General features: G+C 37.4%; 1 protein-coding gene across 1 annotated transcript in view; it reads left to right on the forward strand.

The window, feature by feature from the left end:
- Positions 1 to 25,863, forward strand: part of SVEP1 (sushi, von Willebrand factor type A, EGF and pentraxin domain containing 1) — a 186,639-nt gene that overhangs the window by 57,558 nt on the left and 103,218 nt on the right. The window contains exons 4-7 of the mRNA XM_007449809.1: positions 7,734 to 7,892; positions 8,722 to 8,901; positions 17,288 to 17,467; positions 23,543 to 23,740. Of these exons, the coding sequence (XP_007449871.1) occupies positions 7,734 to 7,892; positions 8,722 to 8,901; positions 17,288 to 17,467; positions 23,543 to 23,740 (717 nt within the window). The remainder of the gene's footprint in view (positions 1 to 7,733; positions 7,893 to 8,721; positions 8,902 to 17,287; positions 17,468 to 23,542; positions 23,741 to 25,863) is intronic.

Raw genomic sequence — 25,863 nt, forward strand, 5'->3', positions numbered from 1 at the left:
GGAAAGAGGGAGATAATATTTACGAAGCACCAGAGCATCTACGGGGCACAGCAAGCCATAAAAGAAGTATAACTGTCTCTTTTATAGGATATGGAGTTCACTGGTTCATTGTAGCAGACAGGGGAAAGTTATAGATGGATCAAAGAATTACAGAAAGACCCAAAAGAACTTTCTGGCCAACCCAATAGATCGGAGTAAAGAGAGAGGGCCTCATCCTGTTGGTGCAGTTTTTGATAGAAAATGCTTTGATCACATTTATATTTTAGAAAGATGTTCAGGCAGCAACATCTAAGATGGATTAAAGAGTAGAAATGAAGGTTGAGGGAACCAGTGAAAGAACTTTGTAAAAACCTGGAAGAGAGGTAATGAGTTCCTGTCTAAGATAGGAGCGATGCAGATGGAGGGAGAGGCGAAATGCCGAGGGTTTTTAAGGAGTAAAACCCAAACAACATGATTTCAATTTGGATATTGAAGGAGATGGAGGGAGAAGTAGGAATCAAAGGATCTCTGAGGTCAGAGAACCAATAACTGTGAAATGAAATATAGCATTTGAGGCAATGACTTTCTTTTATGTATAATTTTTATTTACTTTTGATGTTTTTGCACAATACCTATTCAGTATAACAAAACAAGAAAATGTAAATCAGCAAAAATAAACAAACTGGGAAGCCTCATAATTCTACCATGAATATATGCCGTGTATTCATAACATTATAGAGTTTTATGCATTCATTAGCCAGAAGATCATACAATACATATGGTGTTTGAAACATGCTGTTTTTTACACTCAACTACACAATTTGATTGACCTTCCATGTGAAGAATCCTATTTTTATGGCTAATATACCATTTGATGGATTTGTCATAAATTTAACAAATCCCCCATCTCTCGACATTTGTCTTGGTTTCCAGTGCTGTGTAATGACAGACAATAATTATACATACTTATATGTGTAGGTAAAAAATGTTTACTTTCACTTGGACAAATTATTAGAAAAGAAATGCTATATCAAAGGGAAAGCTCCACTTGAGGCTTTTGGTGTCTACCCTCAGGTTGCCCTACAGAGTTGGAGAGAGCCTGTTTGCCCACAGGCCTGCCAGCAATGGGTACTAACATCCATTAAAAATTTTTCCAAATTAAAAAGTAGTCATCAATTTGCATTTTTCATTATAAGTGAGGTTAGACAATGTATCCTACTATTATAGGTCATTTTCATTTCTTCTTTAGTAAATTTCCAGCTTTTGTTCTTTGTCAACTTTTCTATTGAAGTATTTCTATCTTTTTCATATATTAGAAAAAGCTCTTTATGTGTTAAACTTTTATTTCTCCTTAAGGTACTAATTTGTTTGCTTCCTGAAAATTTTTTGAAATATTTAACGTATATTTTAAAATCCAACTATTTTTAACCTGTATCTCTGACTTGTTTTTAACTTTATATCTTATCAGCAGGGTTAAATTAACCCATTACTATTATTGATGATAACTGATATATTTGGTTTTACTTCCATTACCTTAGTTAATGACATTTTGTTATAAATTCTTTCTGCTATTTATCTTCTTGTTCTGTTTTTCTTTTTTTAATTTTTAAAACTTTTTTAACTTTTTTTTTTTTTATAGTAGGTCCTTATTGGTTATCTATTTTAAATATAGCAGTGTGTACATGTCAGTCCCAAACTCCCAAAGTCCCAGTATATCCCTTCCCCCTACCTTTCCCCCCTGGTAACCGTAAGTTCATTCTCTAAGTCTGTGAGTCTGTTATGTAAATAAGTTCATTTGTATCATTTTTTTAGATTCCGCATATAAGCGATATCATATGATATTTGTCTTTCTCTGTCTGACTTATTTCACTTAGTATGATAATCTCCAGGTCCATCCATGTTGCTGTAAATGGCATTATTTCATTCTTTTTAATGGCTGAGTAATATTCCATTGTACATATGTACCACGTTTTCTTTATCCATTTATCTGTCGATGGACATTTAGGTTGCATCCATGTCTTGGCTATTGTAAACAGTGCTGCAGTGAACACTGGGGTGCATGTATCCTTTTGAACCATGTTTTTCTCTAGATAAACACCCAGGAGAGGGATTGCTGGATCATATGGTAACTCTATTTTTAGTTTTTTAAGAAACCGCCATACTGTTCTCCATAGCGGCTGTACCAATTTATCTTCCCATCAACAGTGTAGGAGGGTTCCCTTTTCTCAACACCCTCTCCAGCATTTACTGTCCATTTGATAATGGCCATTCTGACTGGTGTGAGGTAATCTCATTGTAGTTTTGATTTGCATTTCTCTAATAATTAGTGATGTTGAGCATCTTTTCTTGTCCCTCTTGGCCATCTATATGTCTTCTTAGGAGAAATGTCTATTTAGGTCTTCTGCCCATTTTTTGATTGGGTTTGTTTTTTGGATATTGAGCCACTTGAGCTGTTTGTAAGTTTTGGAGACTAATCCCTTGTCAGTCACATCATTTGCGAATATTTTCTCCCATTCTGTGGGTTGTCTTTATTTTGTCGTGGTTTCCTTTGCTGTGCAGAAGCTTTCAAGTTTAATTTGGTCCCATTTGTTTATTTTTGTTTTTACTTCCATTACTCTGGGAGACAGATCGAAAAAGATATTGCTGTGATTTATGTCAAATAGTGTTCTGCCTATGTTTTTCTCTAAGAGTTTTATACTATCTGGTCTTACATTTAGGGCTTTTGAGTTTATTTTTATGTATAGTGTTAAAGAATGTTCTAGTTTTGTTTTTTTACATGTAGCTGTTCAGTTTTCCCAGCACCGTTTATTGAAGAGACTGTCTTTTCTCCATTGTAGTCTTGCCTCCTTTGTTGTAGATTAAATGACCATGGGTGCGTGGATTTATTTCTGGCTTTCTGTCCTGTTCCGTTGGTCTATATTTCTGTTTTTGTGCCAGTACCGTGCTGTTTTGATGACTGTGGCTTTGTAGTGTAATCTGAAGTCAGGGAGCCTGATTCCTCCAGCTCTGTTTTTCTTTGTCAAGATTGCTTTGGCTATTTGGGGTCTTTTGTGTCTCTATACAAATTTTCAGATTTTTTGATCTAGTTCTGTGAAAAATGCCATTGGTAATTTGATAGGGATTGCATTGAATCTGTAGATTGCCTTGGGTAGTATAGTCATTTTACCAATATTGATTCTTCCAATCCAAGAACATAGTATAGGTTTCCATCTGTTTGTTTCGTCTGCAGTTTCTTTCATCAGCATCATATAGTTTTCAGAGTACAGGTCTTTTGTCTCCTTAGGTAGGTTTATCCTAGGTATTTTATTCTTTTTGATGCAATGGTAAATAGGATTTTTTTAAAATTTCTCTTTCTGATCTTTTATTGTTAGTGTATAGAAATGCAACAGATTTCTGTATATTAATTTTGTATCCTGCAACTTTACCAGATTCGTTGATGAGCTCTAGTAATTTTCTGGTAGCATTTTAAGGATTTTCTATGTATAGTGTCACGTCATCTGCAAACAGTGACAGTTTTATGTCTTCTTTTCCAATTTGGATTCCTTTTATTTCTTTTTCTTCTCTGATTGCTGTGGCTAGGACTTCCAAAACTATGTTGAATAAAAGTGGTGAGAGTGGACATCCTTGTCTTGTTCCTGATCTTAGAGGAAATGCTTTCAGCTTTTCACCACTGAGTATGATGTTAGCTGTAGGTTTGTCATATATGGCCTTTATTATGTTGAGGTATGTTCTCTGCCCATTTTCTGGAGAGTTTTTTTAATCATAAATTGCTGTTGAATTTTGTCAAAAGCTTTTTCTGCATCTGTTGAGATGATCATATGGTTTTTATTCTTCAGTTTGTTGATGTGGTATAGCACATTGTTTGATTTGCGGATATCGAAAAATCCTTGCATCCCTGGGATAAATCCCACTCGCTCATGGTGTATGATCCTTTTAATGTATTGTTGGATTTGGATTGCTGGTATTTCATTGAGGATTTTGGCATCTATGTTCATCAGTGATATTGGCCTATAATTTTCTTTTTTTGTGGTATCTTTGTCTAGTTTTGGTATCAGGGTGATGGTGGCCTCATAGAATGAGTTCAGGAGTGTTCCTTCCTCTGCAATTTTTTGGAATAGTTTCAGAAGGAGAGGTGTTAACTCCTCTCTAAATGTTTGATAGAATTCGCCTGTGAAGCCCTCTGGTCCTAGACTTTTGCTTGTTGGGAGTTTTTTAATCACGGTTTCAATTTCAATACTTGTGATTGGTCTGTTCATATTTTCTGTTGATTCCTGGTTCAGTCTTGGGAGACTGTACATTTCTAAGAATTTGTCCATTTCTTCTAAGTTGTCCATTTTATTGGCATACAGTTGCTTGTAGTAGTCTCTTACGATCCTTTGTATTTCTGTGTTGTCCATTGTAACTTCTCCTTTTTCATTCCTAATTTTATTGATTTGAGCCCTCTCCTTTTTTTTCTTGATGAGTCTTGCTAAAGGTTTATCCATTTTGTTTATCTTTTCAAAGAACCAGCTTTTAGTTTCATTGATCATTTCTACTGTTTTCTTGTTCTCTAATCCATTTATTTCTGCTCTGATCTTTATAATTTCTTTCCCTCTGCGAACTTTGGGTTTTGTTTGCTCTTCTTTCTCTAGTTGCTTTAGGTGTAAGGTTAGGTTGTTTATTTGTGATATTTCCTGTTTCCTGAGGTAAGATTGTATTGCTATGGACTTGCCTCTTTGAACTGCTTTTGCTGCATCCCATAGGTTTTGGATCATTGTGATTTTGTTTTCATTTGTCTCTAGGTATTTTAATTTCCTCTTGGATTTCTTCAGTGATCCATTGGTTGTTTAGTAGCTATGTTTTTGTACCTTTGTTATTTGGGTTTTTTTCTCTTCCACTGATTTGGAGGTTATGCATTCTTTTTCTATTCATAGTTATGTGAATTTTTTGTGTACAAATTGAACCTATGTTTTTCTTTAAGTTTTTTCATATTGATATATATGAAAGGAAGTGAGAACTTTATCTTTTCCTCTTCCCAACCATCCCCCATTTCCCTCAGACTTTAAACGTTTTTTCTTTATAATATGTAAAGATTATTATTTTTTCCCCTTAGATCATATGTCTTTCTTTTTAAGAAGGGGCTTTATTTGCTATTTCATAATTTTTACAATTATTTTAGCAAGATATTTAGCAATATATGGTATGTCTCACTACTTTCTTAATCTCAAGTGATTTATTGAATACCATTTTTTTCCTCATACTTGACTTCTTTATGTTAATTTCTTTTCAATCAGTGAAATACATCTTGATTTACAGAAGTCATGCACATTCTCAAATGTCTTTCTCTTCCCTCATATTTACCAGTTGCTTGCCCAGATATAGAGTTTTGGGTTCATAATATTTTTTCCACATAGCTGTATATCTTATTTCATTCTTTTTTCATGGCATTTGTTTTTGCACAGGAGAAATGAAATGTCAATTTGATTTTCCCGTCTATTTTGTTTTTCTTTCCTAAACACTTGTCATACTTTTCCTTTGTTTTGGGTGTTAATCACTTTTTATTAATTTTGCCAGGAACTTGATGAATTTTTATTGCCCTGAAACTTCAAGTAAGGAATATTTTCTTGCATTAATATCACAGCTTTTACTTGTGTTGTTCTGGAATTTTCTGGCTTCTTTTTACTGCCTCCAACAACAGCTTTAATCTTGCTGTTACAGTTTATGTTTTCTTTTCCATTTGTATGTTTATCTTAATCATTTTCTCCTATAGCTGCTGCTTTCTGTTCCAAGGGTACAGTGTTGTCTTGCATCTTCTTGAAGATCTGTGCCAATATTTACTGAACTTTTTATAAAAAGGCATATTCAGAAATATGAATAATTCGATAATAATTCAGTATTTAATGCTATGATGCTTTGAAGTAATGTTCCCTTTTTTTCTGCTGAAGTATTTTTCATAAGTCACACATCGTTATAACTTTCCTACAAATGTTTCTCTCATTCTTAAATAGCTACAGCTTTATCAATTCTGGAATTTTCTACTATATACATGGGAAAATATTCTCTTCTGTTTTTAAATATAATCAAGAATGTTAGAAGCATGACTTTTTTCTAAAAATTATATTATACTACAAGTCTTCTCGCTCAATAATGATTTCTTCTGTTTTTAGCATATTTTAGTTGTTAAAACAAGGACTTTTGCATCTAGGAGACCTGGGTGTGAGACATAGAACATGTAGTGGTAAAGGACATGGCCTCTGGATCCCAATTCTCTTGGTTCAAACCCCAGCTTTGTCACTTACTGTGTAACTTTGGCAAGTTAGTTAACCTCTTAGTGCCTTAGTTTTCTCATCTGTAAAATGAGATTAATAATATTTGTTACTTCATAGGTTCTTAAGTGGATAAACAGATAATATTTATAAAATATGTATAACAGTCCCTGGGACATAGTGAATGCTATGAAAATATCTGCTTTAAAATTCTAGCTCTAATCTTCATCTCAATTTTGTTGTAAGCCTAAAAAAAAGTCTTTAAAAAAGATAAACAAGCCAGAGCTTGTCTACCTGGAAACAGGCCTTAAACAAACGACAGTAGGAAGAAGAAAGGAGTGTACTACCATTTAAAAATATTTGACTTACTAATTACAAACAAGATAAATGTGATTTTGAATTTCAACAGAAAAATATAATAAACCAATGTTAAATGCTAAAAAAATCTCCTAGCGCTATCACCTGTTACCTGAGTAACTTTAGTCAAATCATCAAATTACTCTAAGCCTCCATTCTCTCTTTAAAATGGACACAATACTAATAAAAGTAATGTACGTATTAATAAAAATATTAGTAATTATTAATACTACTTATTAATACTGTGAAGATTAAAGGAGATAATTTATATCAAGTATCACCACATAAGTGCACATTCCTTGGTCGCTACTATTTCTTTAAATAATCTAATGCATACTCGACTACACTACGTTTATTTGGCTTTATTAAGTATTGCAAGTCTCTTTATTCCACAATTTCTCTGTTGTTGAATTCTTAATTGTGAGTTACTTTACAGATGTGTAACTCCAGGGAGAGTAAGTACAGATTCAAAGCCGCATTGTCAGTGCAGAGGGAAGATATGAAGCAAGGTCAATCAGGTCCTGCTTTTCATCTTTTTTTTTTTTTTTTTCTTGAGCCTGGGAAAAGCAGGGTCTGTGATTCTTTTTTCTTCACAAGGCTTATTTCCCATCAGTAGGATCATTTCCCTCAAGCCCTTTACTTTCTCCTCACCCTTTGTCCAGTGCTTTGAACCGAAACAAGGGGCCCAGTGCTTTTTGCATTATCTACAACTATTCTATTCTGCTGGCAATGAGTGTTGGGGGACACAATGGGGGAGGTGAAGCTGCACAGGTTGGGGGGGGTTGATGGAATATGGGGTATACTGTCTTTAGCATGATGTTTTTACGCGTTGAGTATCATTGATTCCTTTTAGTCCATTTACATACATTGCTGTTTTGAATTTTCCCACAAATAGGCCCAGCCATATCATGCCATGATGTGTTTTGATTGTAACTAATTGTGGGACATCAAAGAGGCCACTTCATTACCTGCAAATAGCCAACTATGTCACTCTTTTAAAAAAATCTTGGTTTCTCTCCTTGCTTGAATTATACGATTATTTCTATGAAAAGCTATTGTTTGGGACTTTTCCCCCCTAATCAGTTTCCAAAATGTTGTTAACTGTCCATTGATGTACCCCACATAAAATGGGCTTCCCTGGCTTACCCACAGCTTGTCCATCCGGGACATACAAACCAGAAGGTTCACCAGGAGGAATCAGCACTTGCCTTCCATGTCCTGATGAAAATCACACTTCTCCACCTGGAAGTACTTCCCCTGAAGACTGTGTCTGCAAGGAGGGGTACCGGGCATCTGGCCAGACCTGCAAAGGTAAGGATGCCACCACTGGCAGATAGGAAATATAAAAGCTGATCTCTTTTAGGGGAGTAATGCCGGTGTTTTCATCCAATTAATTGGGCATGGTCTTTAATATTCCTTCCCCTAATCTTATTTGGGGGGAATTCTTTGTTTTTATTATCTAGCATTCCTTATCACTGAACATATCCATATCTTGCTCCAGAGAAAGGAGATCTGAGACTCCACAAGTAATGTGACTATGAAAACAGATTTAGTATCGGAAAAGATCTAAAATGAATCTAAGAGAGAGAAGGCACAAATTCAACAGCAAATTTTAATAAAAAATGAGCTAGTTTGGGCTCTGGTGATGGTTAAATCCATTTAAAGAAAATATTTTTATAAGTAAAGTACTTTGATATTATTCATATCAAAAATTAAAAGTATTTAATTAGCCAAAGCTGTGGCTCTTGGGATTTGTGGCAGACATGCTTTGCTGGATATTTGTTCTTTATTTTATGCCACTCTAACTGAGAAGGAAAATAGCTAATGACATATGAAGGTCAAGAACTAGAACATTTTGTATCCACATAGATATCAAGATTTTACAATTTCTAAGCTTAAACCATAACATTTAGTCTGTTTTTAAACTTAACTGGAAGCAAATACCTAGTAAGCATGAGCCATAAGTGTTCGTCTTCCAGATATGCACTTAGGAATTCATATGCAGTAAACGGGAATGCCGTTGATAATTTAGCCCTCTGTATACAGTGTCCTCTTGACCAGAAAAGAAAAAGCGGGGGGAGGATATGCTTTATGGACAGAGACTCACTTTGCTTTTTACCCTTCTCCCTGTAAATGTTAGTTGTCCGCTGTCCTGCCCTGAAGCCTCCTGAAAATGGTTACTTTATCCAGAACACTTGCAACAGCCACTTCAATGCAGCCTGTGGGGTCCGATGTCACCCCGGGTTCGACCTCGTGGGAAGCAGCATCTTCTTGTGTCTGCCTGATGGTTTGTGGTCCGGTTCTGAGAGCTCCTGCAGAGGTATGCAGGCTGCCAATTCACATTGTTTTTATTGATTGTCTTGCTCGACACCCTCAACTTAAACTCTAATGGACTACTAGATTCTTTGTTTCTTTTGATTTCATAGACCATAGACCACAGAAAGAGAAAAAATTATAGGAGGTTTGAAGTCAGAACTACTAAGTTCAGTTGACCACATCATCAAAAACTATGCCCTTTGTGTTTCTTTTATGAACAAGCAAAGGAAGGGCCTGCCTGGGAAAGAAATAGACAGGTTACCTTAAACCTCAGATTTCAAGCAGCCAAGACAGGGTCCAGGGAGAGTTTGGGGATGGTCAATGTGCAGCTTTGATGTCTCCTTTGATCGTAGGGCTCCAAGGACCACACCAGTATCCTGTGACAAGAGTAGTTAGCCAATGTATACATCCCCAGCCTTCACTTTGAATAGACAGCATGCCATAGAAAGTGGGAGTTTGCTAAAGTGACATCCCAAAGAGCCTCATCAGGCCAACAGAAAAGGGGGCAGTACCATAGATAGAACCTGAGGCTCCCACATCAGATACAGAGGAACAACAAGCAAAACTGAGAGTACCTTAATTCACTTCCACTCTTGCCGTCTCCAAGACCTACTTTCCTACTTCTTACGACCACTGCATGGCCAGCTTCCTAGGGTTTCACAAATTGGGTTGAAAGAGAAGGCTCTCTAAGAAGAGAGGGGAACAAGCCAAAGGACTTGAGAATCCCTGCCCATGAAGCTTCTGAATACAGTATTCCCCCCCTCACCTCGGGTTGCTAGATGAAATACAGGACACCCGTTTAGATTCAAATTTTAGATAAACAACAAATAACTTTTTAGTATAAGTAAGTCCCATACAAGATTGGAGACCTTCTTATACAAAGAATTATTTGTTGCTTTTCTGAAATTCAAATTTAACTGGATATCCTCATTTGTTTGTTTTTATGCTAAATCTGGCAACATTACCCCCAACACATCCCCTAGGCATCCTTTGGCAATACGGTTTGCTGAGGCTGTGACTGCTCCAAGACCCTGTATCACCCAGCTCACTGGAGTAGGGTAAGAAGTTCTGTCTTCTAGTCTTCTCTTGGCTCCCACACCCATAAGGGAAGCCAGCCTACTCACAACTTCAAGGTCATTTGTGAACCCCAGGAGACATTCACCGTTTGTATTAATCGGCTACCAATACTGAACTCAGCTATGAATATGAATTTGCTTAAATCAGGTCCCAGTCCAGACCCTTATCTCTACTTACAGAAAGAGAAGGAATCAGCAAATTGAACAAGGGAGACGTGAACGAAGAGGGGAGAAAAATGGAATCACTGAGATTCAAAGGCAATGACATTGGTAAAATAAGATTAGGATTCCAAGAAATGGGAGAAATCTGAGAGGAGAAAGGTATCTTAGGGAGAAGAAAAAGGTTGCTGGCACAATCAACAGACCTAGTCAAAAGCCACATTAATAAGTTAGAAAATCAACGCAAGAAATCCTTCTGAAAGTAGAGCAACGTGTGAACGATTAGAAAAAAGATGAGAGAATAAAGTGACACGAGAATAGTCACAGGAAATAGACTCTTCATAGATGAGGAATCCAGAGAGAGAGTGGAGTGGAGGAGAAATGCTAATAGCAGGTCAAAGAATATAACCGCAGGCTGAAGTCTTGAAAATACACATGAGTGAAATCTTTGATAGTCCACTTAAAATCACTTACTGGGTGCCAGAAAACAAATTATTGAAAACAGATCCATGTCTGGAAATAATCTTATTGAAACTTCTGAAAGCCCTGGAAAAATTAGAAAATTGGGCCTGTTTCACAGTTAGAAATAATATTACCTATAAAGGAAAGGGAATCAGACTTGCCTTGAGCCCACTATTAGCCATTCTAAATGTTAGAAGATAAGAGTATGTTTCCTGAATTCTGAAAGAAAAGAGTTAGACCCTAGATTTCTAAACTCCGACAAGCTATTGTTTATGTGGGAAAGCAAAGCAAAGACATTCTTAGTCATACAGTCTCAAAGGGTAAAAAGCCTATTACTGAAAAGGTTGATCATCGGAACCTCTTAGAAATATTCCTGTAAAGTTACATAGTTATTAAGTTCTTTGTAAAACCTCTACCCCTTCTTCCAAATACCTCATGGCAGAAGGTAGAAAACATGACATTTTAACTTTCCACTTACTGGCCTTCTAAAGAAGAGTGAGAAAATCAGGCAGACAACCCCTTTAGGATAAAGTCTGGCCCCTGCCTCTTTAACCCTCTACGGACTCCATCCTGAGCCTCGAATCCTACACTAAAGCCTTAAGAAATGGCCGTGCCCTCTCAGGAAGCCATCCGTTTGCAAGTTGTTTCAACAGCCTTGATTGTCCAGTCATTCCTTTGGTCCCTGTATATAAGCCCTCCCTGTCGCTGACCTTCTCATCTGGGACGGGATGACCCCTAACCTCTGTATGTGCATGCACAAACCTATCCTGCCTGCATTCTAGCCCTTGTGCTTTGTGTGTCAGGGTCAGTCAGGGAAGCCCAGGAAATATACCATCTGTGCTATGGGATAAGGACCTTATATTAAGAATCAGACCTTACACGATTTTAGAAGGAGCTGGGAAGTGGAAGGTCCAGAAGAGAAATTGGAGCATCAGAGGAGTTACTACCAGTTCAGTCTGAGAATCCAAGCCCACCCAGCTGCTGAAGTGGAACCACAGGGGAGAGGTGTGTTGGGAAGTCTAAGAGAAGCTTTATCTCTGTGTAACCATGCCCTGATGCTCTACATCCAAGAACCCAACAGCGAGCTTGGGGCCACCTTGGGTCAACAGGGTCAGCAATTGGGATGTGGAGTGGAGGTGACCGAAGACCAGCTGGAACCTAGTGTGCATGTCTGCATGCAGTGATCACTGCCTCTCTTCCGCCTTCCGAGATCAAGTGCGGGTTCTTCTTTTGATCAACCCTAAACTGGCCCACAATAAGGGGATTCTGACAGTGTTTCCCAGCTTAACCAACTTGTTACAATACAAACCACCTTACTTACTTTAATTAATTAACTTGTCGATCACCTCTGCTGGTCTGTGAGCTCATTATGAGCACAGAACGTATCTTCCCCCACCCCAGCTAATCCTTGGTTATACTTCTGGTAAATGATATGGATAAGTACACTGACAAATAGATACACTGACAGTCTGCTTGTGTCACTTCCCATTATTCAGTCCCATTTTTAAAAAGCAGGCTTGTTGTCTTTGATGCAATTTGCATTGATGTCCCCGTGTAAGTAAAATAACTTTAATCAAAATAAGAGCGATGCTCCAGGATGTGAACTTTTCTAAGCTCCCCTTAACTTCACCTCCAAAAAACGACTCCCTAACTTACCAGTGAACAAAGCTGTCCTGAATGAAAGTACTAAGTCAGGCTCTTCCTCTGGCTCCTCATTAAAGGATTTAGTTATAGACATACTTCGTTTCACTGAGCTTTGCTTTATTTTGCTTTGTTGATGTTGCAGTTTTTACAAATTGAAGGTTTGTACTGATAACAACCCCACGTTGTCAGATGATGGTTAGCATTTTTTAGCAATAAACTGTTTTTAAGTAATGGATGTATATTGGTTTTTAGAATAATGCTAATTTGCACACTTAATAGACTACAGTGTAGTGTAAACATAACTTTTATATGCACTGGGAAACCAAAAAAATCGTGGGACTTGCTTTACTGCAATAGTCACTGTATTTGGTGGTCTGGAACTGAGCCTGCAATATCTCGGAGGTCTGCCTGTACTTGAGGTATTGTTCTGTGAAACATATGCCATAATTCATTCATTCAAAAACACTTTTTCCCCACGTCTTAACATCCTAAAACTGAGATGTACCTCAACAACGGTGGCGTTAAATCCTTTCACAGACATTATTGTTTCTTTATTAGCAGCTTATAAAATAATGTTGTGCCTTACAATTGGGGCGTCTGGGATTCGGTGAAATATGGCAGTTATGTGGGAATTCACTTCTGTTTCAGGAGGGGTAGTATGGAGAAAGTAGCATTTTACAGATCTAATTTAAATCTAATTATAAAGACAGAGGATAAGTTTATTTTTTTCTTGAAAATCTTTCTAAAAGTGAGGCAGAAATGAAAGACCAGTGTAAAACATAAAACCTTTTACAAATTTCATGTTACATCCTAAATGTTTTGTAACTAATAGGCTTGATTCTTATTCCTCCTATACATTCTTCATTAAAACACTTACACTCTGAATTTTATCTGAATTACACATTCCTTTCTAAACTAGTAAGGATTCCTTTGTGGTTTCTCAATGATAACTAGCTAAACCACAACATGAAAGTAAAGTAAATTTTGTGATAGTATTTTTCCTGAGAAAAACGTTCAGGCAGCAGTGAGAACCCTACATTTAACATCAGATTTATTTTATTTTCAATATAGAAGCTGTCAAAATTGGGAGGGTGACAGGAAGTGTAAATCTGAGAAAAAAATCTAACGAGTCTTCCACTGAGAACCAGATCAAGTTCTCACATTGTCTGCTACCTAGTAGACCATTCTCTTCAAAGACTAAATTGCTGTTTTCTAAAAAGACTAAATAAATATTTAAGGATTGCTTTAACATGAATGTCAGTCAAACGTTTATTGCAGAATTTTTCAGCTTATTGAAATAAAAATATTTTTGAAGTTGAAACTCATAAATAAGCATGTTCCCATCAAAAATGATAAAAATGGTCATTCTTGGTTGAAAAGGAGTATAAAATGTTTAAGAACTAAATAGGAATTATTACATATGCTTTGTTTTCCCTGAGGAGCAGTGAAAGTTTATTAAAACCAACACTTGAGAAGCAACGTAATTTGCATATGTATGAAACACCAGCTCTAATTTACTATCAGTTCTCTTGAGAGATGTTGCAAGTTCATTTCGTCTCAAGTTGGAAAGCTGGAGTCATTTCAGCAGTTTATTGGATCAAAAGCAGTTGTTTAATATGGTTTTCTAGATTTTCTATATCTTGATCATAGTAATTTGTCTCATTCACTTTTAATCCTACCTGGCTCTTGGTATTGTGCTACGTCTGATGAGTGCCCTCAAGAAAAGTCAAAATATGGGAGGCAAAATATTTCTACACCCTTGATGGATACACTCAATACAGATTCTACTTACATGGTGGACACACTCAATAAAAATCAAAACGTGGAAGGCAAAATAATTCTACTCATTTGTCATTAATAGTTGACTTTGGTCCAAACCATCCCAGTGATCGAAAGGCGAGGGCTTATGGTTTAACTTCTAATCTAATTCTTGAGTTTTCTCTAAGGAGTAATCAATCCTAAATGAATATTTCATGCACCCAATATTTATGTTCTGCCAACTAATGTAATGCGAATGGGTTCCTTCAGAGTAGATTCTGTGAAACCGCGACTTCAGTTGAATATGCACTGAATATTTTACCCCAACTTCCTTTCCTATTATTTTAAAGTTAAGCTTTCATCATAAGTAACTGCATGCTTCATATGAAAAATTGGCAAATGCATAAAAGAAGGAAAAAGACATCTTACCCAGAGTCTCAACAAAGTTCTTGAGTCCCAAGTGATTTTGTTCAAAAATATTCAGAGATTCCTCTGTTGTCTTGTGGCCTTTAGTGTTGCAGGAGTGTTATCTGAGAGAAAAGTGAGATTTGTTCTTTGCAGGGGTTTTTGCTTTCTGTACAATGCCTGATGCTTATTGGATTATATCTGTAAGCTATTAAAGTGAGTATCCGCGCCCATCTGTTGGCATATTCAACAAGAATCCACTCTCTTGTGCTCTCCGTATCTCTGTTTATGACCAGGATGTACATGCCATCTGACAGAAAGGGTGCACGGCCGTGGGTCTCTGCAGCCCCTTCCCTGCACTCTCCCCATCCTCTTCCATGTCTCCCCCTCCCCTCCTCTTCCTCTCTGTCACCTGCCTTTCTCCTCCCCTTCTCTTCCCTTTTTTCTCCCCTCTCCTTTTTCTCCCCCTTTCTTTCCTCCTTTACTGTCCTTCCTCCTTGTCCTGATTTGAAATCCTGATTGGAGTGGGTCTAAGCTAGAACTGGAGAAAAAGAAGTGTAGAAAGAGTATAAACTCTTTAGAGATAATTTTACCTAAAGAAGATCACATAATAGATTGGAGGCCCCAGTAGGGTATAGAATTTGATGGAGTTGAAGCTCTTGAGGGAATAATCTAGGAAGATAGGAGGTCGTTGTCAGAGGAGGGGGCGTGGATTGGTGCTGGCGAGGTCTAGAGGATAAGGCAGTGGAGGGGAGGCTGAAATAAGGCGAAGGATGTGGTTATTGGCGAAGAAGAGATGAGGAATATGACTCTAGGGTATTGGGATGATCATCTACATAGATCATGAAATCACCAGCGCGCGCGTGTGTGTGTGTGTGTGCGCGCGCGCGCGCGCACGCGTGCCAGAGAGAGAAGGAGAGAGAGAGAGAGAGAAATATAAAATCATTAAAGAATGAGAAGTGGCCAAAAGGTCAACAGGCAACTGGGGAGTGGGGCGGGGGGAAGGGACGTTTTTCCTCCCTCCAGGGAGCTGGAGGTGTTTAGGAAGAAGAAAGAGAATGATCTGGGAAGGGAATAAAGAGCAGGTCCTGTCTCTAAGAGACAATAAGATTTTTTACTAGGATGAGAAAGTAAGGAAAAGTTCATAAGAGGAGTTTAGGATAGGACGGGATTTATTGAGGACTGATGATGTATGCCAGAGGGCAGGTGCATGAGTTTGTGAGTTAAGAGTTGGATCAGAGCTGTGTGGGGATGACCCTGGTAGATGAAGCAATCGTCCTGAACAAGAATATAGGGCCTGCTGGAATTGACTGAGATGTACTCTAAGGCACTCTATGGGATTTGGGTGGGCTCGGCGGTGGTAGACTCTTGCCGGAACTCAGAGCACAGATGTCATTTGGGAACCTGCAGGAGCAGTCCGAGTACCTTCCTGTAGCTTCTCTGATGCAGCGTTGAGGCAGGAGTGGCAGCGCTGGGGTTTGCACAGTTCTCTGGACAACCCATGGCACTTCTGCTGCTGATGGTGCTGAGGCTGGCTGAGGCACAGGGCCCTTTCCAGCCTCCAGAGCTTAGTAACTACTCTTCTAGCTCCTTTTTCATGGTGGTTTCAGAGTCAACAGAGAAAGGACGTATATCACCAGTTGTAACCTGGTCACTTCTCAGACCAGGGGAACATGATCCGGGCTCACAGGCTCTACCCCTGAGCAAGGTTGGAACACACACAAATCCCATGAGCTGAAAGAGGCGAAAGAGCTTCCCTTGGAAAATTAACAAAGGGAAAATGAATGGATGCTGGGCAGAGGGAATTAGGGTTTGCATATACCTACTGGTATCAGTGACCCAAATAACTAGGTCATAAGACAATTAAGGGTTTGTTTTTCTCTCACCTGAAAGGATAGAAGTAGGTAATCCAAAGCTGCTGTGATAGCTCATTGTCATCAGAGACCCAGGCTTCTTTTATTTTTTTGCTCTACCATCTTAGTGCATGAGACTTACCCTGTAATATGCTGGGGCCCTGTCCTTCATGTCTGTATTTCAGGACAAAGAAGGAGGAAGAGGGGAAGGCAGAAAAGGTACTCTCTCAACTGAGACAGTCCCCACTCAAAGGCTTTTCCAGAAGCCCCATACAACCCTGGCTCTCATTTGTTGCGGTGGAGGTGGAGAATTGTTATCTTCTAGCTGTGCCTGTTACTATGCTGAATAAAACTGGGAGGAGTGGTTATTGGGTGGGCAACTAGCAGTCTCTGCCGCAGCAGCAAAAACAAACAAAACAATGGTAATGCATAAATCAATATGCATTGATTTGCATTGATTTGATATGCATTGATATAAATCAATCATGAGCTAGGATTTGCCGGAAGCGTCTGGGAAGAAAGGGGTGAAAAAGCTAAAAGGACCAGAATTGTGGCTAGAGTAGAATGCTGGAGTTCAAGATTGCAGAGGCTGAGCAGCTGTCAAGAGTCTGGGATCATTAAAAATCCCAGAATATGCCCATGAGGTCTGAAAACTGAAGTGAACCTGATCTCTGTCCTGGAAAAGACCCCTTCCTTTTGTTAGAACGTAGCCTGGAGAATCACAGCAAAGGCCCAGCTGAGGGCTGCAGGGACCTCCCTTTGTAAACCATCCCCTGTCTCCAGCCATCATTGTCCATTTAGGGCCAGACTCCCTAAACAGCTTAAGTTTCCCACCTGTAGACAGAGGTGGAACACAGTGATGTTGTTTAGGCCATGCATTTGATAAAACGTAGGCTTTCAATTATCCCATACTAACTCAAAATATAATGGTGTGTTATTTACTGTTTGTGATGTGTAGGCCTTATTAAATTTGTAATTATTATCTTTGTTCTCATTGGGTAGAATATGATCTAATTGTTTTCATTTCACATAGTGAGAACATGCCCTCGTCTCCGCCAACCCAGACATGGCCGCCTCAGCTGTTCTACCGGGGAACTGTCCTATAGGACAGTGTGTTTGGCCACCTGTGATGAAGGGTACAGACTAGAAGGAAGTGCTAGGCTTACCTGCCAAGTAAACGCCCAGTGGGATGGTCTAGAACCCCGGTGTGTGGGTAAGTTCTTAGAAGGCATGGTGCCTTGGGTGGGTCATTTCTCTTGCTCTCTGGTTTCTCCTGTTTTCTGTGAAGACCTAGAACTAAAAACCGACTCATTATGGGTATAAATACACATCCATATGTATAGGTATATGGCGCTGTAGATACATGAACAAATATGTAGTTTTATTCCCCTCCACTGGTAAAAAGACTTCTCACCACAATCCAGTTCTCTGAATCCCTAAAGTTTACAGCTTCAAATGGTAATGATTTTTGTTTTAATTGGGGCAAATTTGGATGGATCTTTTAACAGCAAATGCTGTGTAATTCCCTCAGTTTTTAAAACACAATTTACCTTTACCTTGTTGATGAAAGGACAAAATTATGAACCAGTGAATGTTAAGATGGGCCGTAAAATTCCCTTTCATCAGAAGATTTTCTGCCTTGTCCTTCACTAAGAGTTGTGGCATCTCATACCTGAAATTGGGTCCAGAATGAATAAACTCAGTAGCTCTTCCAGTTTGCTGCGTCTTATACACTGTTGAAACATTAACGATGGCAATAATGATGATGATGAAATGATAATAACTACCATTAGTGAACCCTTACTGTGTGTCAGATACAGTATACCTGGGAGTGCTAACAGGTATGTCATTAAATAACCAACTTCCAGAATAGGAAGAAGAACTATATGTAGGGAATAAATTGAGGTATTCCAGGATCCTAGATGGGAAAACTAGGTACTATAACATCCAGGGCTGATAATAAGGGAGGGTGTCACCAGAAAGGGTATTGGGCTTTACTGAGGGGTTCAATAACAGTCCTAGAGTTGACCCTCATGGTGCAGGCTCAGAAAACTTATAGGGGGGTATTATATTTTTAAATAATAATTTAATAATAAAAATAACAAGTAAAGTTTATTAACAGTGAGATACTTGTCATGACTACTGAAAGACATAGGCCTGACAGGCATTATATTTCCCTGGAGGCAGAAGCTACAAGGATTCCCAGACTACAAACAGACTTAGTTGGCATAAAACCAAAACAAAGGGAGTTAGCTTCTCCAGATAGTTCACAGAATTAAATGAAGATGATGGATCTATCCACCATAAAAAGGCTGCTTTGGCAATGGAACATTAAATCTCAATAAATCCCTTTAGTTGGAACGTTGTCTCCCAAGATTAGAATTTGTATCTAGATATTAATGTTTACTCCTGAGAATCATCTGTCTCACTGGCTCCATGGATGAGCAGCTTTTCTTGTGAGGGACCCAGTCTTTTATTAAAAATGTAATACATTTAATAAGGTTACTCTGGAGTTATTCTTTAAAGAATTTAAATTTAATTATTAAGTTTAACTTAAAATTTTAAAATCCTTTAAACTTTAAGAATTCTCTTTAAAATTATTGCGTACATCTCTGTAATGATTTAAAGTGTATGTCAATCTTGGTAGATTTGAAGTATAACCATCAAAAGGAAATTATATCCCTATTTACAATTTATAGGGCAAAAACTCACCGTAGCCCCCAAATTCTGACAATAACGATAATTACTATGAAATTTTCCACTTAAAAAATTGATAGACATGAATAGAAAGCGTATTGAAGAATAGATAGTTGCAAAACAGGAAAATTTTGAACATGAGGTACAATGAGGGAGAACTTATTCTCACCATCATAAGACAGATTATGAACCCACAGTGATGAAAATGGTACATTAATGGTACAAGGATGCACAGAACAATGGAAGCAAACATGGCTCAGAAACAGACATTATTTTTTGTAGAAGAATATAATATTCAATAAGGAAAATTTTAGATATCAATGGGGGAAAGAAGCTTATCTAAAAATTAGTCAGTTTTGACTCACCTCATTTTTAAAAATCCCTAAGTTAATTTACCTAATTAATTAAATGAGGCAAATTAAGGAGTGAAATGTAAGAAATAAGATGGAGAAAATATGGATTTTAATGGAGAAGAACTTCATGAAAATAAAAAGGGCAATAGATTTAAATACATAAAGATGTAAATTTCTGTACTTCAAATGAATTCTCTGCATTATTAAAATGCAAACAAGAAAAAGTTATTTGAAACACATTAAAAAAAAGTCAATGTCCTTAACATTTTCTGGCATGAAACTAGACCAAAAGGCAAAAATGTGAAGACTCCAATACACAAAGAGATAAAGGAAATGAATTAAACGAACAAAGGAGACGTTTTAAAAATACAATTAAAAAATAAACAATGAAATTGAGAAAGTTCTAGAACCAAAGTTATGAGATATGGGTTAAATTATACACTGATAAAATTTCTTAGATATAAATATTTGCATTATTAAACAGGAAGAATGAAAATAACATTAAATTCAAAAGCTAGGAAAATAATGATTGCAAGAGAAGTTGAAAGAAGTACATAATAATAATAAGGGAAGATGAATTATAAAAGGAGATGGAATGCAGTAGAGTGGATAAGAGGAAAATCTTTGAATAAAGTAATAAAATAAATTTTTAAAAGAAGAAAGAAAAATGCAAAACTAGAATTTTTCCAGGAAGCTATCACAAAGGAATATATGAGGTCTGAAGTTTTTACTTTTTTAAATATATTTATTATTTTTGGCTGCACTGGGTCTTCGTTGGTGTGCATGGCCTTTCTCTAGTTGTGGCGAGCGGGGGCTACTCTATTTTTTTAAATTTTTTTTAAAATTTTTAACATCTTTATTGGAGTATAATTGCTTTACAATGGTGTGTTAGTTTCTGCTTTATAACAAAGTGAATCAGTTATACATATGTTCCCATATCTCTTCCCTCTTGCATCTCCCTCCCTCCCACCCTCCCTATCCCACCCCTCTAGGTGGTCACAGAGCCCCGAGCTGATCTCCCTGTGCTATGTGGCTGCTTCCCACTAGCTATCTATTTTACATTTGGTAGTGTATATATGTCCATGCCACTCTCTCACTTTGTCACAGCTTAGGGGGCTACTCTTCATTGCGGTGCACGGGCTTCTCATTGCTGTGGCTTCTCTTGTTGCGGAGCACAGGCTCTAGGCGCGCGGGTTTCAGTAGCTGTGGCACGTGGGCTCAGTAGTTGTGGCTCACAGGCTCTAGAGCGCAGGCTCAGTAATTGTGGCGCACGGGCTTAGCTGCTCCACAGCAGGTGGGGTCTTCCTGGACCAGGGATCGAACCCGCGTCCCCTGCATTGGCAGGCGGATTCTTAACCACTGCGCCACCAGGGAAGTCCCAGAGGTCTGAGGTTTTTAAAAGAATAATAAAATACCATACAATACATTTATTATGCATGATTTTCTAAGAAAATGAAAATTATTAAATGAATCAAGAAAAAAAGGAGAAAAGCAAGTATATAGTTACCTATGGGTAATTTACAAAAAAATGGAAATGTTATCAGAGTTTAATTTCTCCTCCCAAAATGACCGAGGGATCAGTGAAACTCTTTCAAACTTTTAAAAAGCAGTAATTCTCATACCATGTAATTTGGCCCAGTTAGTGGAAAGTTAATCAGTTCATACTATCAAAGTATTATTATTCTATTGCCAACCTGACAACTTTTACTAAGAAAAAAATAAAAAAAGAAAACGACGACAGCAAATATACTAGCAATCCACATTCAAAAGAATGGTCTGCCAAAACGAGTAGAGGTTTATCCTAGGAATGTAAGGAGGGTTTAAAATTAGGTACTCTATCAACATAATAAATTACTTCATTATAAAAAATAGGAAAAATTCATACCGTTGCTCAGTATAAGATAAAAATGTATTATTGTCATTTAAAACACATTTTTAATAGAACTCTAAGAAACTCATATTGATTACTGACAAAATAAAAAAGTCCATCTTAAATCTGCATCCACTTATGGAAACAATGTAGACAGTCTTATTAAATCTGGAAAAAGAGAAGGATTCCAGAATCATCCGTATTATTTAGCATTGTTCTCTAAGCTTTAGCTCTTGTAATAAATCATAAGGTTAGAGCCTAGAGGATTCAGAATCATCATTTGTAAACTACGTGTCTACCTCCAAAAAAGAGTGAACCTACTAAAAGACTGAGAGTTCATTAAAGTCATAAGAATATCAAATAAACAACTCTTCTATATAAATGATAGAATATATAGAGAAAAATCACATTCAAAAGATCTATAGAAAATATAAAATATGTAAGAATAACCTTAAACAGAAATGTGTGGGGCCTGTGTTACACTAACTACAAAATATTACTGAAAGACAAAAAGAACACCTTAATGTTTTTATAAAATTCTATCAAAATGTAAGTTCTCTCCAAATATATGTATACGTAAAATGCAATAGCATCCAATAGCCCAAAAGGGTTTTTCTTTTTTGCCCCCTTTTTGGAATTGGGGATTGACTCCAGGATTCATCTGGAAGAATGTGTAGGCAAAACTCACTGAAATAAGATTGAAAGGGAAGAGTAATAAAGAGTAGTAAAAAGAAAGTAGCTCTACTGGGTTTTAAAATATATACTAAAACTGCAAAAATGAAGAGTATGCAAGAATTGCCATCAGATCAATGGGGCTGAATAGATTCCAAAACTTACGAGTTTCACGTATCATTAGGGAAGCATCATAGCTCAGTTGAGAAGATAAGATTTATTCAACTGATAATATAGGAAAATTGGCTAGCTCCTTGGGAAAAACAAAATGAAATTTTCATATGTCTTTAATACACACCAGACACATAAATTCTTCATAGTTTTAAAAATATAAATTAAAAATAAAACCATTAAAAGCTAGAAGAGAGTAGAGTCAATATATGTAAGTAAATATTAACCCATCTTAGAATGTATTAGGCATAAAAGCAATGGGAAAAGATTTTCCATTGGATTAGAAAGGATTAGATTAGACTATATAAAAACTAAAGACATTCATTCAGAAGGTCATAAACGGTAAGAAAGAGAATATTAACGGAATAAAATCTTCAACAATTATGACAGCTAAAAGAATAATTTTCTTAATTTATAAATAAACATACCTGAATAAATGATTTAGAGTCCCATATAGTTGTTATATTTGAACCACAAATTTGGCTCTGATTTTCCTCTTGGTCAAAGCAAAATAGGAAGTCTGGGCAACCACGTGGTACATACTGTGCAAAAACAAAGAAACATACCAATTTCTCAGGAAAATTTGCTTTTGCTGACCGAGAGGTTTGAAAGCAGTCATTTCAGGGAGGAGGCATGGTTGTGGAATATTTTAGGAGCACACAGGTTCTGCTACTTACCAATCGGGTAACCTCAGGAAAGTTAACTATGAGAGTTACTATTATGTTCCAGCACTCTTGTTTGTAAGTGGGAATAATAACAGCCCTTACTGCATATGTTTAAGTGAGTCTATCCTTGTAAAGCACTTAGAATAATGCCTGGCATATCACATGGGAAACACAGACTAAAGACGCCAGCAGTGCTCCCAGTAGAATCACTACTACAACAACAAACAAATGTGTATATGGGGTCGTGTGTGTGTGTGTGTGTGTGACACACACACCCTGCATTAAGTCCTAGTCTGATTTTCCATTCTATCTCCAGTCTACCTAATTCTACCTAATTCATCTGCTGTTCTTCATCTGTGCTGAAAATAACGTCATTAAGAGTCAAGGCCCTAATTATGACATAGTGATTCTAGGGAGAGTATAAAAACTATTCTCATTATGTGCTTGCTTAAAGATGGCACAAAAAAATTCATAAAATGGAGACTGCTGAATTATCACTTATTCCATGAAAGATAGAATCTAATTCACTATTTTATACTTTGTAGCCATAACGTAATATTCTGCAAACTGAATGAAGGTGCTCTAAGCAAATGGTAGAAGTCACAGTCGGCATTGATTTAAGTACTAGCTAGAAATCTTTCAAGATTTTGATGAACCGGCAAAATAGCATGAGGTAACTAAAGAGATATGGTTGAGCATTATTTACAATACAGCATTTGTTCAGTGTCACATACAGACCTCATTTAGTGACTTATGTCAGTCCCACAGCAGACCAATTGTATTTTTCTCGAGTAAAGAGAATCTGTGACGTTTGCAATTTGTGGGAACGCAAATAACATTTTCTTGCTCTCCTACAATAGAGCGCCACTGCTCCACCTTTCAGAAGCCCAAAGGTGTCATCGTGTCACCCCCCAACTGTGGCAAGCATCCAGCCAAACCTGGGACGATTTGTCAGCTAAGTTGCCACCAAGGATTCATTTTATCAGGAGGCAGAGAAGAAGTGAGGTGTACCACCTCCGGAAAATGGAGTGCCAAAGTTCAGACAGCTGCTTGTGAAGGTAGGTCCATACAATGGTCAAGTTAAAAACCAAATTCTATATAATGACACATTGGTACAGTGTGGGACTGTCCCTCTTTGCAACTTCTGCTGCAAATCTATGGTAAAAGGATAGATGTAACCCCAGAAAATGCTATGAAGATGTCTGTTACAAAATCATGGACTCACAAAATCCAATTACAATGTACCAGGCAACAATAGAAGAAATAGAAAACCAAGGATGACATTAGAGCTGGAAATCAGGTTAAGTTTTCCATTGGGAGTTGAAGATCTTTGGGGAATTTCTGGCTCCTATATATATATAAAGCAGGTGAGATTAAGTTAATTCTTTTTTAAAAAAGCAAGTCATCAGCCCTTTGAAACCTGCATCTCAGTACATTCGCAAGAGAACATTGCCATCTTCCTAGCAACAAGAGCCGACTGCTATGAAAAGGAGCTACTGAGAGCAAGAAAGAGTTCTTAGAAGTACAAATATAAATATCTCTAAGAGAAGGGTCAAAAAGTGGAGTGGATGTTGTTGAAAACAATATTAGTGATTTGACAAAGGAAACTGAGAATTCCTTCAGAATGGAGAACTGATAAACAAGGAACTTGAATATCCCAATGGATCAAGCCCAAAAGATGGAAGTTAAGAGATACTTGTGATAAATCCAGAAACCCCAATAAAGAGTTCCAGAAGCAGAGAGAGGTTAAGGGATGGAGGAAAAGAATTTCCTACCAGTAGAAGAAAGTTCCCCTGAGCTTCAGAAAGGCTTGAATTTTTTGATCAAAATAGCCTCAGACCTTGTTTATCTATTTTATATAAAGTAGTATATATCTGTTAACCCCAAGCTCTTAATTTGTCCCTTCTCCCCAACAACAAGGTCCTACCGAGTAACTCAGGGAACTATATTCAATATCTTGTAATAACCTATAATGGAAAAGAATCTGAAAATATATGTAAACATATATATGTGTATATATATGTATGTATGTATAACTGAATCACTGCTGTACACCTGAAACTAACACAACATTGTAGATCAACTAGACTTCAATAAAAAGTAAAGTACCATTACCAGAGAAATAGAGTTTATTGATCCATGTTCAAGAAAACAGTGAGTAATGTGACTCCAAATAAAAAATAGGGGCTTCTCTGGTGGCTCAGGTGTTGGGAGTCCGCCTGCCAACGCAGGGGACACGGGTTCAAGCCCTGGCTCAGGAGGATCCCACATGCCGCTGAGCAGCTAGGCCAGTGCGCCACAACTCCTGAGCCTGTGCTCTGGAGCCCGCGTACTGCAATACTGAAGCCTGCGTGCCTAGAGCCTGTGCTCCGCAACAGGAGAGGCCACCGCAACGAAGAGTAGCCCCCGCTTGCCACAACTAGAGAAAGCCCACGCTCAGCAACAAAGAGCCAACTCAGTCAAAACTAAATTAATTAATTAAAAAAAAAAAAAATAGCCTCTGAATGTTGGGCAGGCATACTTTCACTACTCCCGGTGAAATTTCCAAGGTCCAAAGTTAAGGAGAAAATCTGAAGTTTCCAGAGAGAAAAGAGAAATTTCACAAAGGAAATAAGGATCAGACTCACACTACACTTCTCATTTATAACTCTAAATGCCAGAAGGAAATGTAGCAGTGTTCTAAGAATACAGAGGGAAAATAGATATAAACTTTAAATTCCAAATCCATTCAAGCTAGTATTCAAGTGTAAAGGAAAAATAAAATACTGCTTTAGATTTTAAGAGTTATTATGCTAATGCATCTTTGTGGGGGGAAACTGTCTAAGTATTAGCCCCCTGAGAAAAGGAAAATATAAATTGAATAAAATTTTAAAGGAAAAAGAAGGTGAGACACAAATTAGATCAATTCGGATATATTCAGCTGCAAGTTACAGAAGACCTAATTTAATGTAACTTAAGAGGATTTATTATACCATGTAATAAGAACTTAGCTCTACAGTGACTGATGTGGCTATGTGGAATGTTACCACATCTAATTCAGTATCTGTACTGCAAAGTTTCACACTGCAAAAAATATCATTGGCTTTAATTTGTTGTTTGTTTTGCCAGTACATTTTAGCACACTAATTAATTCCATTTGACAGCATTTCCAGTGCAGTTCCTTCCTGCCACAGTCAACATT

Source organism: Lipotes vexillifer, unplaced genomic scaffold, assembly GCF_000442215.2.
Source record: "Lipotes vexillifer unplaced genomic scaffold, Lipotes_vexillifer_v1.1 scaffold230, whole genome shotgun sequence".
NCBI classification, from domain to species: domain Eukaryota; kingdom Metazoa; phylum Chordata; class Mammalia; order Artiodactyla; family Lipotidae; genus Lipotes; species Lipotes vexillifer.